Below are 18,580 nucleotides of genomic sequence, written 5' to 3'. Positions count from 1 at the left end.
ATTGTCTAATTCTAGAATGCAGATGGAAATAGGTTTCATCTAATAGGCTGTCTATAGGGCTGCATGAGATAATTCCAGGCCTCATGGGGAAGGCAGACTGCAATCAATTAGCAATGTCTGCAGAGAGTGAGACAGGAGGGAATAACAGCAAGTATGCCACAGGATGGCACATCCCTGAGTTAATCACAATTAATTGTGGAATGAGCAGGTGTTCATTTCTGGTTTAGAAAAGAACTCAGAGATCCTATCTGGGGCAGTTACAGGCCATGCCTTCGTAAGAGCTTTCCATGCATTGTCTTGGTCTATTCTTTTTTTTTTTTTTTTGTCTTGGTCTATTCTTGACTCTTACTCATTCTCTCTGACTTATCCTAAACCTTTGAACCTCTCAAGCCCACTCTAGAGCAGAGTCTGGCTCCAGGATTACACAGACTTATAGCAAAGCCCAATACAGCATCACCTTTTCTCCTGAGTTTGAGAGGCTGCTAACATATCATGACAAAGGACAGGTGCCATGATGAGTGCCAGTGCTCCAGCCCCCTTGCTGGTCTTCCTCCAGTGACAGCCTGAGTTGAGCCAGCTCTGGCATGGAGTCAGATAACAAAGCTCTCCAAGTATAATTTTGTAAACCTTGGTTACCAGTCAAAATTTCTAGATGAAAGAATGAGGCAGTGCATGGTATTATGAACTATGACTGTAGACTGAAGGGTACAAAGGAATGGAGATATACACATGTGCATATAATTCATATATATTACACATTTATATGGGGGATAATAAGACTGTGGGAGTAGGGATGCCTGGGTGGCTTAGTGGTTGAGCATCTGCCTTTGGCTTAGGTCATGATCCCAGGGTCCTGGGATTGAGTCCCACATCAGGTTCCCCGCAGGAAGCCTGCTTCTCTCTCTGACTATGTCTCTGACTCTCTCTCTGTGTCTCATGAATGAATGAATGAATGAATGAATGAATGAATGAATGAATAAACAAATAAATAAATAAATAAATAAATAAATAAATAAATAAAATCTTTAAAAAAAGATTGTGGGAGTAGAAAAGGGAACTGGAAATAGGAAATGTGGGGAAAACTTATCTAGTGCAATACATCATTACTCATCACACTGAGGTCTGGTTGTACTCATATCCTTCCTTACGACAGTGTCCAGTTCTTCATATTGCAAGATTAGACTCCCTGGTGACTTATCACTAGGATGACCATACATCTCATTTTGGCAGGGCAATAATTCTGTTTTAGCCCTGGCTTCCTAAATCATTATTAAGAGCAACCTTTTCATTCTCAAAACCACTCCAGTTTTGACAACAAATTATGTAGTCATGCTGTTTATCCCCATTTCATAATGAAAGTCAAAGAAAAAACAAGACCTGCTTAAAGGAAATATTCGCTTTACAAGTCAATTTCCTGGTCCACTACTTTTTTTTTTTTTTTTTTTAAGTAGGCTCCACACCCAGCATGGAGCTTGAGTTTATGACCCAGAGATCAAGACCTGAGCTGAGATTAAGAGTCAGATGTTCAATCAACTAAGCCACCCAGGTGCCCTTCCTAGTCCACATCTTTAAAGTGAAGGTTCTGCATGCATGTAGACTTGTACTTATTATAAACTAGTAGGAAGATAAGGCACTACCACATTTTGGAAGGCTTGGGCCATTCTCCTTTGGACATTCGCCCTCTTTAACTGTAACATGATCAGGAAGGCCAACAGCACTGTCAGGCAAGTCATTCCCGCTGAGCCAAGGATGGCTATGAGCAGCATCTTCCCACCTCCAAGGTCCGCTGGTGCTGCACAGAAGACAAGAGAAGCAGCAGGGTTAGTTTAGGAGAGATAAGCCAAGACCATCTATGAGAGACCATGGTATAAGGGAAATATAATGGCAGCTCTGGCTCTGCCACCTAATTGCTACAGGACTTTGGGCTACTCATTTATATGTTCTGAAGCTCAGTGGAGAGGAGTCTGACTTATAGGGTTGTTATAAGACCTTAAAAAAAAAAAAAGCAAAAATGCTAATTCTTCACTGTTACCATGTGTCCAACTTTTACTTCCAAGTAGAGGCTTAAGCAGCAGCACATTATCAAATAACAGCAAGAACGACTAACTAAAGGACTTTGGGAAAGTAGCTAAACCTCCCTGCACAATTTTCCCACCTAGAAAAGCTCTCAAGTGCTAAGATACTGAGCTTAGAGTCTATAAGATATTTTGCTTTTTTTTTTTTTTCTTGATTAAAAGCTGATTGAGAAAATCTGAGCATACCAATGGGAGAATGAAGGAAAGAAGGAGGGAAAGACAGAACAGAACAACCACTGAATTTAGGGGTCAAATCAAAATACACTATTAAAGATTATAGGATATGATCCTTCCATTTGTTTCCCTTATTTAATTCAAATAAGAGGGATCCCTGGGTGGCGCAGCGGTTTGGCGCCTGCCTTTGGCCCGGGGCGCGATCCTGGAGACCCGGGATCGAGTCCTGCATCGGGCTCCCGGTGCATGGAGCTTGCTTCTCCCTCTGCCTGTGTCTCTGCCTCTCTCTCTCTCTCTCTCTCTGTGACTATCATAAATAAATAAATAAAAATTAAAAAAAATAATTCAAATAAGATTAAATGCAATATAGTTTTATGAAAAAGTCTGCAGAGCATGACCCTATCTTCTTACAAGTATTCTTCTGTGATAATCTCTCTTTTCTTCCTTCTATCTCTAAGCATGGGTGCATAGAGAAACACCTGGAAAGGAATGGTGAGAATTTTGTTGTTTTGTTATGTCTTGTTTTTAATTTTTCTGTTTGTAGTTTATGTATAGGTTGGACTTAGGGCCTTTATACATTTTACCAATACACAAATAATTATAAAAATAATGCATGTATTAAGGGTATCAACTGAAAACTCCAACTCTCTATAATTGGTAAACTTTGACATTTCAAAAATATTCCAAAGAATCAGCACTGAAAATACAGCATGTTTCATTTTATTTATTAAGCCCTAGATAGACCTCAAAAACCAAGTTTTTACTACTATAAGATTTTCTGTAAAAATAAACTGTAGCCCAGATTATAAATCTGCAAAAATTTCCATCTAACGTCACTCTATGTTCCCTCGCACATGTTGCAGAGGGCTGGGAGGTGCCATTGCAGACAGACTTCAAAGGGAAGGTGCTCCAAGAGCTGCAGACCCACCTACCCTGGTCCCTTGTTCACTTAATTACATTGAACCAGTATTATCAGTCACAAACCCTGGGCATTGTGTGCTTGGCACTCTGAGGGACCTCTATCTATCTCAAAGAGGTCACTCTCACTGGAGTGGGGGTTAGTAGTGAACATGAAGACATCATAACTCGGATCCAAAAAGTAAAAAAAAAAAAAAAAAAAAAAGCAAACTTAGAATAGCATAGTGTCATTCAGGCTAAAAGAGGAGTTCATTTGAGAAAGAATGGAGTTGGTTCTTAGAGCCTCCCACTGAAGCACCCACACAGGCTTGCCTTCACTAAGCAGGTTTCACATTCTTTTTCCAGGGAATCAAATTCACAGTCCTCGGGGCTTCCATTGTTAGATGAGGAGTGCTGAGGGGCTAAGTTAGTCTAAGTCTAAGGCTTAACAAAAGAAAATGGATCAATAAGGTATCCCTCCCAGGGACATTTTCATTATAAGAACCTATCTAGCAACTGTGAAGCCTATTTGGACAGACGAATTTTGTCACATGACATACATATGAGGTAAATATCTTAAGATAGTGGAGCTTTTCTGATACTCTCCAGAAATAATCTTAGGTAAATACCTGGCCATTCTACGAACCTTGAGATTTAGAAAGGGTCATCAGTTCATGAGAAAAGGTTGGGTTGCTTGACCCTATGTTGTTCTCTGCAAAAATGTCCACCTGGTAAGCTGTTTCAGGCTCTAGGCCCTTTAGCTGATACTGGGTAATGGTGGCATTCTTGATCTTCACATCAATGTGCTGGTCTTCATTCTTTCCCTGAACCTTGTAACGGATGATAATAGATGAAATAGAATAGCCATCCAAGATTGTCCAAGAGATCATGGCTGAAGAGTCTGTGATGTTAGAAATCTTGATGTTTTCTGGTTGAGGAGGGAGAACTAGAAATTAAAGAAAAAAAAATCACTTCAGTTACACTACTATCTCTTAGATTTTTTTTTATCTCTTAGATTATTATGCTTTCAAGAGATACTTACTGTCAGCTCATAAAACAAGAAAGGCAAATAGGTGTTTTCTCAGATGGTAATTCCAATCAATTAGAAGTGGATTCCACACATACTTGACAAGATGGCAAAGACAGGAAAATGGCAACACATATATTATCATATATTTTCTCATCCTTGCATTCAATTAAGACATGAAATTCTATTACTCCACAAATATACCGTTTTTGATTTTGGGAGAACAGAAAAGTTATGAGAGTTGACATTTATATAGGCCCTTCCATATACTAACTCATTTCCTCTTCATAACAATCTTATCATAAATATTCAGTCCCACAGAGATAAAGTGACTTGACCAAGGTCACACAGCTATTACACAGAAGAAATACAATTCAACTCCTGGCAGTCTGATTCCACAGTCCATTGTCTTAGCCACTCTACCCAAAAGCCTATCCTTGCCCTAAATGCATTTATAGAACAGTAACAGTCAGTGTATACATAAGAAAATGTGTTAAGGACTTAATAGACAAAGTACTTTAGGAATTTGGGAAAAACAGAGATCACATTCTACTCTGGGGCAGGATGAGAGAGAGATGCTTTGAGGTTTTCCAGATGTGAAGATGACATGCATAGAATCATCCCTGCGCTTTCATTCAAATACCTTCCAATAAAAGGCACAAGCAAGAGGCAAGTTGCTGACTCTATATAGCTTGATACTCTATGACCCCAGGGAAGAAGAAATCCAAGGTCTTGCCCCAGAATCAATTATACCTTACATCTATAAGGCTGTTGACAAGGTGCTTCCATATGCAGGTTTCCTCTTGACCCTCATAACCACATAGGTAGATGAGCAGTGCTGAGATTTTTATTGTCCAAATTTTAGAGATGAGAACACTGAGACTTCAAAAATGCGAGGGGCTTGTACTCGTCCCAGTAAGTAAGTAGTAGACCCATGCCATTTCACTCCATATACTACTGTCTTTCCATAAGCAAAATAGACCATTTGAGAAGTGTCTTAGGTTATATTCTTTCTATTCTAAATTCTGAGCAATTCTTCTTCATTCTAAGTTTCCTTTTCCCATGGTGTTGATGTCCCATGTCATACTCCTTTGGTAGCTATGGCAATTTATGAGAATTGGATATTGAATTTTGAGTCTTCCAAATCTGATGTTCATTCTCAATGTCCAGCAGGTGGTAAATGATCCAAAATCACAATAAATTAATCAAGAGTATGCTTTAATTTTCTTTGCTTCCAGTAACAAGATGCTGTATATTTTACATCTCCCATAAGGAGATAACAGAGTATTTGGATTCTTAACATTTTCAGATTACTATGAACACATGTTTAATGTGTATATAGTTGTGCTTCAAAAAAAAATTCAACTTTATAAACCAGTGGTATTCTAAGCCTGTCACAAAAAGAAGCAGTGCCTTGCAGACACCTGCTAATCTTGACACCAACTAAAGAACATAAATTTACATCTACGAATTTATCCACATTATGCCTGAAAGACATCAACCTTTGGGCTAGCTCAGTGGATCTGTGATTTAGATGCATTGACATCTGAACCCAGTAATCAGCATTTTGGCAGTTTCCCCAGGTAGATTCTAAAGTAGATTTTAAAACAGTTTAAGAAAAGCAAATCAGAATATAAGCAATTTAGAGGTGGGATAGGACTGCAAAAGGAATTCCTCCAGGAATCAATCTTGCCTTGAAAACAGTCCAGTGCCTGTCCAAAGAGACAAATAGACAGTATGGTTTGGCAAAAACAAACAAAACATAAACCTGAAATGTTCTGTGACTATCATAAAAAAAATAAAAAATTAAAAAAAAAAAAAAACTTAATTAAACCTGAAATGTGAATTTGATTTCTAACCCCATGACATAATGGCTGTATAACTTTGGTCAAGTCACTTACCCTTCTTTGTTGTAGGCTCCTCATCTGTTAAATGTGATGGTGATTCCTATTCTAATTTCTTTATAAAGTCATAGTTAAGTGTCAAATGAGATACTCTGTGTATACATATACAAAAAAAATTACACACATATATTATTTTTACACATGTTTGGGGCCATGTACCAAATCTGATTCATTCTGCTCCTTATACTTGAACAGATGGAACTGCTAGGCTGGGCACCAACATAAGCTTTATAACTAGAAGCATTAGTTTTTACTTCTGAATAACCTATATGCATGCTCAGCCAATGGCAACATAGCATATTAACAAATCTTTCAGTGAAAACTAAAATATTCTCATCCATATTCTCCTTGCCCCAATCTCCTGATCCTAGAGGGACCAGCTGCTACCATGCCAATCAACTTCTCTACCACTACCACCAGCATAATGCCTCTCATCCTCATCTGATTCCATACAACTGCCCAAGCTAAGTCCACCTTCAGTGACTACTAGCTAGTTTTCATTTAATCCTATAACTATGATACTGATTGTCATGATTTTGATCATTTATAATTCTAATGAGGGTAAACTTTACATAGAATAATCAACGGATAGCTAAGACAACTTTGAAAAAAATAGCGATTCAGTCTACAGTTACCAATACACTGCATAAATCTATGGTAAGTTAAACAGGTTGGAAATGGTAGGAATATACAGATCAAAAGTAGACAAAGATCAGGGACACCTGGGTGGCTCAGTTGGTTAAGTGTCTGGCTGTTGAATTCAGCTCAGGTCATGATCTCAGGGTCGTGAGATCAGGCCCCCTATTGGGCTCTACCCTGAGCAGGGCATCTGCTTGAGATTCTCTGCCCTCCCCTCCACTCTTGTGAGTATGCACACACACACACACACACACACACACACTCTCTCTCTCTCTCTCAAATAAATAAAATCTTTAAAAAAATTAAAGATCAATGGAAGAGAAAAGAGTACCAGAAATAAATGCAAAAACAATATAAGAAATGGGCATATGATGCAGAAAGCATCACAAGTCACCAGGGGAACTATTCAAAGTATGGCATTGTGACCATTAGCTTGTAATATGTGAATAAATAATATTAAAATTAAAAAGATTAAAATACTTACACCAAAATAACATTCCTATGTTTTAAAGACCTAAATATGCAAAATGAAAGGCTAGAACTATTAGAAAAAATATAGAGAATATGTTTATGATCTTGGGGTAAGGAATAATGCCAAAACACAAAAAGTACAAACCATAAAGGCAAATATTGAAAGGACTGATTATATCAAAATGTAAAATATCTGTAGGTAGAAGACACCACAGACAAGGTGAAAATAAAGAGATTAGGTGAATAATATTTGCAATGTGTGTAACAAAATTAGTATCCAGATTATAGAAACAACTTTTTTTCTTAAGATTTTTTTTAAAGTAATCTCTACACCCAATACACGGGTCAAACCCACAAATCAAGATCATGAATCATATGCTTCAACTACTGAGCCAGCCAGGTGCCCCTAAACAACTTTTTACAAGAAAAGACAACCAATAGAAACTGGGCAAAGTGTATCAACAAATGCATCAAAAAAGAGGAAATCCAAATGCCTAAGAAAAGATGCTCAACACTGCTAGTTACCAAGAAAATTAAAATTGAAATTAACAGTGAGGTATCATCTTTTACCTTTGATATTATGATACAAAGGTCTTCAACATCAAGGGGTATAGATATAGGGAAAGGATATATATACAGAAATGGATGTAGGGACATATCCCCTAGAAAAGCTGTCACATCTATACACCTGAAGACCTGTATAAGGATGGTCATTGCATTTTTGTTTGGGATAAGTTAAAAAAAAAAAAGGAAGGAAGTGATACAGGAAGGAAGGTAGGAAGGATGGAAAGAACTTAAATGTCAACCTCAAAAGGAATGGATAAAAATATTATGCAGAAGTTTAAAAAAATATAAGTCAGATCTAAACAATGAACATGGGTAAGATGGAAATCATAGCATTTATTCCACAAAACGAGATGAAGAATGGTATGTATGCATATGCACACTTACGGATGAATCTAACACATTGTGCTGATTCAACCTTGAATGGAAAGATACACAGCAAACTCATAATTGAGTTGTCTCTGGGGAACAGGCCATAGAACGGGAGTAGGGATGATGGTTCAAGGGCCTTGTGATCTCTCTGTATTGTGCCATTACTTCCACAAATCAACAAAAAAGCTGAAAACAAATATGACAAATATTAACAGTAGTTAATTCTGGGTGGTAGGAATGTGTTTGTTGTATTTTTCTCTGCACTATTCTGTAATTTTTTAATTTCACAGAACTCTTAAAAAATGATGAACAATCCCTGAACACTGACAAAGCAGTTGAAACTTCCACATGTCACTGATACAAGAGAGTGGCTGGAAGAACACGGAGCCAGTTTCTATATCTGGGATTGAGCAAATGGAGATGCAGCTGCCAAAGAGAGCCTCAGACATAGGGTGTTGGCAAGGAACCCCATGATCCTAACGTAAGTGGTGGTTGATGTGGCTAAGAAATATTTAATCTTTCCAAGGACTCCAAAATGCACAGACACAGTTCTAATGCAGTGAATCAAAAAAGAACTCTTTGCTTAATAATGAAAAATTTTCAATACTACCAAGAAACCCAAGAACTTCCAACTAATTTCAAATGACTGATCTGAAATAAAAAAAAATCCTGAGCTACAGAATATTTTGAAGGAAAAAAAAAGGTTTTATTACTCTCAAATATATTTTATAACTCCAAGAATTATCTACTATGAAGATTTTTCAAGCAGTCATTTGACTTTTAAGATTAGGAAAAGACCTATCTAATTAACCAGCATCTATGTGTATGAAGAAACAGGAAAATCCTGAAAATTATCCTATAACAAATTAAACAAATCCTAGGAAACCTTATCCATGCTATTAATTTACTTAATTAATAACTCCATACCAAGGAAATGGAAATCTTAGCACACTCCTGCCTGAATTATTGCAAACCCAAATATATGAAGGTTCCTTACATATTACCAGTTATTTATATGATTTGCTGCATTGGGGTGGGGCACCAATTAGCCTCCATTCACAATTAACTGCCTTTCATGATTTCTAGCAAACAGTCTTGACTTGGTGGTAGCTAAGTCCAAGTGGCAGCAGCCAAATGTCATTCAGTCAAGGTTGGTGCCATATTAGTTACTTACTGTCACTAAGGGTCCAAGCAATGAGATCTTCACTCCATTCCCCCTGGGCCTTGGTGTTGACTCTGGCTCGGACTATGTACTGTTCCCTGGGTTGTAAATTGTTAAGTAGTACTGAAGTCAAGTTGCCTGGCACTTTGATATTCTGCTGGTCACTATTCATTTGCACAGACCTTCTCTCCACTTCAACATAAAAGTCATCTTCTGAGCTTGGAAATATTGGCTGCCAGGTCAAATTTAGAGTGGTCTGACTTTTTGGTAGGAGGATGAGACCTCTTGGAGGAGGAAGACCTGGAAGAAACCAGAAGGATCGTGATTTTTTTAAGATTTTATTTTTAAGTAAGCTTTATTCCCAAAGTGGGGTTTGAACTTAAAACCCCAAGATCAAGAGTCACATACTCTACTGACTGTACTGCCAGGCACCCTTAGATCATTATTTTTTGCATATGATGGAGCACAAACATCCCCAAAAGGCAACTTTACAGAATAACCTTAGCATCTAGACTAATACACAACTTCACAAACCATCAAAGAAACACAAGCTAGCAGTCTAGTACTTTTTTTCTATTAAAAGTGCCAATCTTTATAACAATTCTAATCTTGTAGTTTGAGTAATTACACTACAGGAATCCCTTTAGAGAACAACTGGGGAATATTTCTCAAGAGCTGTAGAAATGACTGTCTGTTTTGGTCCCATAATCTGACCATATCAGAGATTTATCCTGAAGAAATAATCCAAAGGAAGAGAAAAACCTAAGTGCATGAAGACATGTATTATGACATTATTTATAATATCAAACAATCAGAAGAATCCTAAATGCTCAAAATAGGAAAACACTTTAATAAATTATGATATAATCATCCAATGGATTAAAATAGATCACTGAGAATAGTATGGGAGGCCAATAAAAATATTTCTAATATGTGAGGAAAAAAAAGCTGTGATTGCAACATGGTAAAAGTCATGGCTACAATTGGTGAAGAATAGAGAGGAAACTGATAAAAATTAAAACATGGATTTTCCAAGGTTGTGGGATGGGGGTGGGTACTATTCCATATTTCTATTACGATTTTGAGTAATATCTTTTAAGGCAATTTCAGGGTTACTTCCCTGTAGCAAGAATTTCAAACATTGTAACATGACTTGGCCAAGCCCTGCTCTCATCACATCAAGGTATTAGCTATGACCACATGCTGCCCTGGCCAAGAACCTGGGCTACCAGACAGGTACCTGAATGGAAACAATATGGGTTTGACATGAAAGAGATAGGAGAATGCCTAGCTTTGTGGCCTTGGGAAAATTCATGAGCTCTCCAAGTTCACATGTTACACAAAATGGAAATAGTTATCTTTCAGACTCAGGAGGAGCAAATGGGATAATGGATGTGAAAATGCTTAGAAGGAGTCAGGGTCTCTTACATAACCTGCTCTCCCTCCTTCCTTCCTTCCTCCCTCCCTTCCTCCCTCCCTTCCTGTCTTATCTTGTGTCTATGCACAGAGAAGGACTCTGTGTATTTTCAGTTATAATAATAGTAAATTGACTTTTAAATTCCAGATACTAAGTATTTTCAAAACATAGAAGGGGGATCCTCTAATTTACACATTCTGAGTGGGGACATTATTGCCCCCTAAGGGGGCAAAAATTGGTTCCTGGGATATAACAACATTTTTGATATTACAATAGCTTATGTAATATATATATATATATATCTGTGGTATTAAAATTCATGGCAGGGGAGATATTAGGACAAAAGAGACATTTTGTCCTAAGGACACAGATATCTAATGAGGGCAGTGATTGAAGGAAGAGGGGGAGGGGGAGAGCAGGAGAGAGAGGAAAAGGAGAAAAGGGTGAGAAACTGCTCTCTCTCCTTTGGGTTAGAGGTAAGAGGAAGGGTCTGTTTCCATACACTGGGACAGGGACTCCTGCCTGCTGTTACACTATGGAAGTCTCACAACTTGCTTGGCATTATGCTAAAGCAATAATTATTCTCTGTAGCCTTTGAAAATTAAATCATTATTTTAACTACTTAATATTAATACATTTATTACTCTAAATAGTTATTACTCTTTATATCCTTTACAAGTTGAAAGAGGGGGTGTCAGCTCCTTTTGCTCATCTCTGAAGTTTAAGTCCCAAAAGAAGCCACCCAGAAGGGCCAGGCAAGCTTCTAACAACAAAGCGGAAGGGAGGGCTGATGTTTTGGGGCATATATGTAAACCCCCGGAGCCTATGCTTGATACAGAGGAGTAACTCGATAAATGGTCATTTCGCTTTTTCCTTTCCTTCAGGAACATGACTTCCCCTCCACTTCTCCCTACCTGCCCTCTCTCTGCCATGTGTTCAGAGTGTGATCTCTCTCTCTTGCCTCCCCTCCGAGCCTCCTGGCCTCTACATTAAATCAACAAACTTATAAATAGTACAACTGCCGGATGAATTAAAAAACAAACATCAGCAAAATTCAAATGATGGGAAAAGAAGAACCTTCAAGAATTCCCTCCCCACCTACCCCTGAGAACTACTTTGAAATATTCCAAGACATTTCTAAATACATCCTGGCTGGAACATATTCTGAGTGCTGAAGACAGTGCAGTGTGGGTCTGTGAAGTGTTTTATGATCTGTTCTCTAAATACTTTCCATCTGAGTCAGATTATGACCTTCCCCTTTGATTCATCAACTGGCCAGAGAGAGAATTAACTACCATTTGCCTCTCAGCAGCAACATGACCACAGAGCAGAAGCCCCTTTTGATCTCTTTATCTTCTAACTTACAGTTTCTGGTGTTTTTTTTCTATTTGCTACCTGGTCAGTTCCTGGGAAACCTTCCCTTATTTGTGCATTGCTTCTATAAGCACCAGAGAAGTTCCTAAGTTCCATTTGGTTCTTTAAGGATGCTGCTGGTGGGATGAAAACTAGGAGGGAGAAGTGGTGAGCAAAGAGGGTAGTGTCTGTTAGGGATGCACCACCTTTTCAGGACAGCAATCTCATTCTAGTTCCTTCTGCCTTTAGGAAGTGGGCTAAAAATAAGAAAAATTGACCAACTAGGATAAAGAAATGGTCTCTCTGGGCTCCTAGGTAAAAAAATAATAATTGAAGAAATAAAAGGATGTGAAGCCTAAAGATCAATTTATTAACCACTCTGAGACTCTACTTGTCAATCTATAAAATGGAGAAGATAATTCTTACCCTTGAAGATAATATGAATTAAATTTACGTGAACTTCAAACTATAAAGCTGACTGGGAGACAGTAACAAATGATTATATAGAGTGAACACTAGAAAATAAACTTTACAAGTGATCTCCTTCTTGTTTCAGAGAGACGTACCTGGGTAGCAGAAAGCTGGAGCTTAAGTTAGTATCAAGGAAACTTCACAAATTCAAGGGACCCTCAATTAACACAGTAGAAGGGCAATAGATACTAAAATTGATCAATCAAAGAACTATTGCTACATATATTACTTAGAACGTAGGGACCCAGGATCAGCAACATCAAATACAACTTGTCAACTTTTTACAGCTGTAAAATCTTGAGTCTAACACCTACCTCAAACCTACCAAATTAGAAACTCTGGGGGTGGGGCCCAGAAATCTGTTTTAATAAGTTCTCCAGGTAATTCTTATGGATTCTAATGTTTGAGAACCTGTAGGAAGCAGTACTGCGAGGTGGAAAGGTGGAACAGGGGTCTGCTGTTCTTTAGATAAAAAGCCTTAAAAAAAAAAGTCCTTTCATTGTATTTGATGTTTTAACTCTGTGCATGAATTAACTTTGAAAAATTAGAAATTAGTTTTAAAAATAAATAAACCAGGATTTCTGAAGTATGTATGTGGCAAGAGTCTGGCATAGGCCCTGATGATGGAAACAGGAAGCTTTTAGTAAAACTCAGGAGCCAAGCAGTTGCTGCTAAGTAAATCCCTGCTCCTAAGGGATGGCCCTGCCTTCCTGAAGGCTCATCTGCTTCCTCCTCTGTCCCCATACTGCTGCAGACACCCTCCCCTGGGGACAGAGACCAGGAGTGCAGCCCAAATCAAAGAAGGATTTGGCTCCAAGCTACCAACCTTCCTGTCACTTTCCCACCCATTCAAAAGCAAACTCCTTCCCCCAGCATCCCCACCCACCCACTCACCCACCACCACCCTTCCAGGTCTTCCTTCCTCTTTCCCCTTCCTCCCCCCTCCCAGCCACTGCAGGAATAAATGCCGTCTGCTTCCACTGACCGATAGAAGCAGTTGTGAACCGTCTCACCGGTCCCGGATGCCCTTCCCCGCCCTCTCCACGCCGGACCAGCTGCACGCAGAGCTCGTATTCTGTGCGAGGTTCCAAGTAGTTGAGTGTAACAATCTCATTTGTCACTGAGAAGAGGGAAAGTCCAGGAAACTTAAGTTGGCATTCTTGTACATTGTTTAAAATGGAATGTTGTTACTGTGATGTAAACTAGTGTTTGGCTTTCAAAAATACAATGTCTAAGTAAAATAGGCAATCCCCCCTTCAGGGCCTCACTATTCCTAACAGAAGGAAAATGAGACTTTTTAAAGGAAGTTTCCAGGTTACAATGCATATTTTAATGTAAGCCTCCTTGAGCCACTTAATCACTTCTGCTCTATCTTTTGTCTTTTCATCTGTAGGGTAAAACCACACAAATTTTCAACTATATGAAATAACAATTAGATTTAAGGGGGGGAAAATCCAATCAAAATGATATAAAATAATTTAATTGCCACTGTTTTTAAATACATAGTGATTGCAATCAAGCTATCAACAGAAGAGATTCTTTGAGGGTTTGTTTACAAAGACCAGAGAGCAGATTTATAATACTCATGCCATTTATAAATGAAGAGTTCTAGAGTAATTGAAAATAGATCCCATAGACAAATAGTATATGCATCTTTTCTCCTTAGTTTTTGTTTTAGCCTCTATTCTCCATAGGTATTGCAGAAGTACTATCTTACCATATGATAAATTCCCAGTTGGTAAGAGAAAAAAAAATGGACTGTGTTTAAGAGTTGTTAGAAGAACACTTTGTGGATGTCCACTTGCAGAAAGTGACTATGGATTATTACCACTATATGAAAAAAAAGCTGCTTTTTATAAGACCTACCCATTGATATTGTCAACAGCAACTTAGCAAATTAGCCTTACGTCACTGGGATTCTGAATTTTGGATGAGTCTACAATAGAATGTGCAGGGCTCAGTAACAGTGTCATGACTTAGTTCAACATATCCAGGTCAGCTGGGTTAACATTAAGCCAAAACTTCCTTTTGTTCTCCTTTTAGTAATTTCCTCAATTACCTATATACAGTATGGAAGAGTGCCCTTTTTAGGAAATCACAGGCATGGTGATACCTAAGGATTGGTAAGTAATTCTCTAATACTCTGAAATGGAATCCTCTGCTACAGCCATTATCTTTGGGCAGAGAAATGAGAGTGGGAGAGAGGATTTCTATATTTGAGGATTTTTTTTTCTCCTGGTGCCACCTCTTTAGGTTGAGTCTTTCCTGTTCAAATCTTACCTTGAATATGCCGCCAAGCCTCATAATGATTAACAGGTTTGTATAGAAGCTTCTTGGATTTGATTGGTCCATCCCCAAAGTAAGGCTCAGAGCTGATGTTGATGACAGCAAAATTATGTCCAGTGTCAATCACGTTTGGGGCATTCAGGGGTTTTGGAAGAACTAAACAAAATTTTCAACAATCAGATTAGTCTTTGGAGTTGGATTATTGCTCTTTGGTGGGGATAGAGGATTAGTGACCTTACATTTCCAACAAAACCCTCTTGAGGCAGGTACAATAGTGAAACACTGGGTAACTGCAAACAAAAGACAGGGAATGCAGTCTGATACCTGACAGAGTGTTTGTGACAACTGAGTAAAACCTGTGATAGCTCTCTGGTTTCTCAGGGCCATAAGCATCCTGTTGTTGCTCAAGCCCATGGCGCGCATGCACACAGATTAGCCTGCAAATGACAAAGAATGACTCCTTCACTGGGGGGTGCTAAAGCACTCCTTGCACATCTTGACTATGAAATATCTGTAAGAGAAAAATTAGGCTGCGCCTGCACATAGTAGCTGACATACAGAATGAGTAATGATATGCAGATTTCTTAGAAGTCCCCACCTATTCCCAGAACCTTTCAAGAATCTATCACCTGCTCCTTATGACTATCCATAAAAAGCATGACTCTGCGTCCAACCAGGGTGACTTAGATCCTGTATCAGAGTGTACCTGCTGCACTCTGCCCATCCCCTTTCAGTGTGTACTTTGGCTTTGCAATAAAATTTCTGCTATACTCTGAACTGCTTGAATTCTTTCTCATAACGAAGTCAAGAACCTGGCACCAGCTGGTGGTTGAAGTCTCAGGGCCCAAGAACTCCCCCAGTCTCCTGTATCACTCTTACAGTTCTCTGTTCAGATTCAATGCAGTCGCCTGTGCTATGATCTCCTGGCTTTGCTCTTGCCCCTCCAACCCACTATCCACAAAGTATGTCTTAAAATATGATCACTTCCCTGCTCAAGTCCTTATCATGGATTCCCGTCATGTTTAGAATAAAATCCAAAATTCATTTTGTGACCAGCCAGGCCTTGCACAATTGAGCCCCTGCCTCCTCTTCCCTTCACCTAATACATCCAGTGCCACTGACCTTTCAATTCATCCAACTAACAATGCACCCCGTCTTCTTTCTGTCTCCGATTTTTTGTAAATGCTGTTCTCCTGTAAGCAATGTACCTAGACCTCCCACCATTCCCTGTTACCTCTCAGGGGATCATTCAGCAATCAGTTCTGATGGGACTTCTTCAAAGGGGTTATACCAAAACCTCAGTTGGGCTTCAAAGAACTCACTCTGTTACTTCATTGCAATTTTCAGAATTTATTATTCTTAGAGATTTTGTGTGATCATTTGATATTGGTCTTCTTCTAGACTATGCATGGTCTCTTTCTCTTTCTCTCTTCTTTGGCTTAAAGCAACCCAGATTTATTCTTACAATTCTGGAGGTCAGAAGTCAGACATAGGTCTCACTGGGCTAAGATCAAAGTGTCAGTAGGGCTGTAAGGGAGCTCAAAGGGAGACTCTGTTTCCTTGTTCTTTCCAACTTCTAGAAACCACCTACATTCCTTGGCTTGTGGTCCCTTCCTCCATCTTCAAAGTCAACAGCATCATATATCTTTGATCCTTCTTTCATTGTGATATCTCTTTCTGACTATAGCTAGGTAAAATTCTCTAATTTTACAGACTCATATGATTAGAGTAGGTCCACCATATAATTTAGAATAATCTGCCCACCTTAAAGACCATATATTCTCAATAGGGTGAAATAGCACCCCTATGTAGGTTAAAGTGGGTTCTCTCAGGATTGAAAAAGCCTCAGATATTACAATGGTTGTGGCCTTCCAAAGGGCCACAGTGCACAAATAGATATGCAGTATATTCATTATATTAACATTTTATGGTGATGGGAGGAGAGTTTGGGAATAAATTTCTAAAGGGGTTCCTTGGTAAGGTGATAGTGATCAAAATATTGTAAAACATTGCAATGGACTCTAAACTCCATTAGGGCAAAGACCATACATGGTTTACAGGTGCTGCATAAATGTTTGACAATTGAATTTCTAGTAAGTTCTGTAGCTCCGTCAGCCCATCCTTAAAAATACACCCAAATATGTATGTTATATAATATAGGATCTTTCAGATTCTGCTAGTGTTTTTACTTACAGTAGTTTCTGAGAAGAGTGCACTTCTGTGAATAAATTCATTCGTTAAGTCATGCTTCCCTTATATGAGCAAATAACACCACCTATTTGCTTAAAACAGCAAATGCTTATTTTATTGTAGCTATAAATACTAGTATCTTAAAAAAAAAATACTAGTATCTTGTGATACTTTTATAAGCGTGAAACAAATTGCTCCAAAGATTCCTCTTAGTAATATATCATTTTATTTTTTGTCTTTTAATAATTTGTACTGAGATATACATACCATAAAGTGCAAAAATCTTAAGTGTATTTAGCTTGAGGGACTTTACCTGTGTACACACTCATGTAACTATCACCCAGATTGAGAGAGGGAACATTTCCAGCCCCCCAGAAGACACTCTTGTGACCCTTTCCCGTCAATAGGGAACTATTATCCTGGCTTTTGTCACTTTCAGTTAGTTTTGCCTTGTTTTTAACTTTAGACAAATGGAATCACAAAGCATGTATTTTTGTTTGCTCTTTATTGTGTCCATGATATCCATATTGTTGCAGGAATTAATTCTTTTTTATTTCTGTTTAATATTCCACGGTATGATGTTATGAGCTGAACTGTGTTTCCCCCCAAATTCTTATGTGGAAGTTTTGACCCCCAGTACCTTGGAAGCTAACTCTATTTGGAGACAGGGTCTTTAAAGAGGTAATGAAGTCAAGATGAGGTCATTAAGGTTGTTCCTAATCCAATACAACTGTTGTCCCTTATAAGAAGAATACATTCGGACACATACACACAGAGGAAGACCATGTGAAAATACAGGGAAAAGACAGCCATTCATGAACCAAGAAGTGAGGCCTCAGGAGAAGTTAACTCTGCTGACACCTTGATCATTTACCTAGCCTCCAGAACTTGAGAAAATAAATTGCTGTGGTTAAGCCACCTCATCTGTGGAACTTTGTATAGCAGCCTGAGCAACCCATTAGGAATGACTACACTACAAATTATTTATCCTTTATAATGTAGATGAAGATTTGGGTTAATTTCAGTTTGGGATATTATGAATTAAATTGCTCTGTACACTGAAGATGTCTTTTTTGAACATATACTCATTTCTTTTGAGCTTATACCTCAAGGAGAATTGCCAGGTCATAGGTATATGTATGCTTAACTTATGCATATATTTTCAGTTTTCCAAATTGATTGTACCAAATTGTATTCTGGTAGTAAAATCCTTACATCTGGGACACCTGGGTGGTTCTGTGGTTAAGTGTCTGCCTTTGGCCCAGGGCGTGTGATCCTGGAGACCCGGGATCGAGTCCCACATCAGCTCCCTGCATGGAGCCTACTTCTCCCTCTGACTATTTTTCTGCTTCTCTCTCTCTCTGTGACTCTCATGAATAAAATAAATAAAATCTTAAAAAGAAATCCTCACATCTTTAAAAAAATATTATGATTAAAGACACTAATTTACCTAATTATCATTTTATAAATATCAGTAAATACAACTATTTTCATTTTATAGATATTAGTAAATATGACATGAAGAGCTAAATCATTAAGAGCTAACCATCATGTAGAGCTAAGTCATTATAAATATGA

At 38.3% G+C, this 18,580-nt stretch overlaps 1 protein-coding gene across 4 annotated transcripts in view; it reads right to left on the bottom strand.

Moving 5' to 3' along the window:
* The window catches only part of TEK (TEK receptor tyrosine kinase), a 99,107-nt gene that overhangs the window by 16,275 nt on the left and 64,252 nt on the right, over nucleotides 1-18,580 (bottom strand). For 2 of the 4 annotated variants that reach the window (XM_072841583.1, XM_072841586.1), the window contains 5 exons: nucleotides 14,807-14,968; nucleotides 13,512-13,646; nucleotides 9,298-9,585; nucleotides 3,793-4,092; nucleotides 1,638-1,792 (listed from right to left, as the gene is read on the bottom strand). In XM_072841583.1, coding sequence (XP_072697684.1) covers nucleotides 1,638-1,792; nucleotides 3,793-4,092; nucleotides 9,298-9,585; nucleotides 13,512-13,646; nucleotides 14,807-14,968 — 1,040 coding nt within the window. The remainder of the gene's footprint in view (nucleotides 1-1,637; nucleotides 1,793-3,792; nucleotides 4,093-9,297; nucleotides 9,586-13,511; nucleotides 13,647-14,806; nucleotides 14,969-18,580) is intronic. The other 2 variants (XM_072841585.1, XM_072841587.1) reach the window with 1 other exon arrangement.

The sequence above is a fragment of the Canis lupus genome, chromosome 10 (assembly GCF_048164855.1).
Source record: "Canis lupus baileyi chromosome 10, mCanLup2.hap1, whole genome shotgun sequence".
Taxonomy (NCBI): domain Eukaryota; kingdom Metazoa; phylum Chordata; class Mammalia; order Carnivora; family Canidae; genus Canis; species Canis lupus.
Note: the sequence above shows the minus strand (reverse complement) of the source record. Positions and strands in the feature narration are given on the sequence as shown.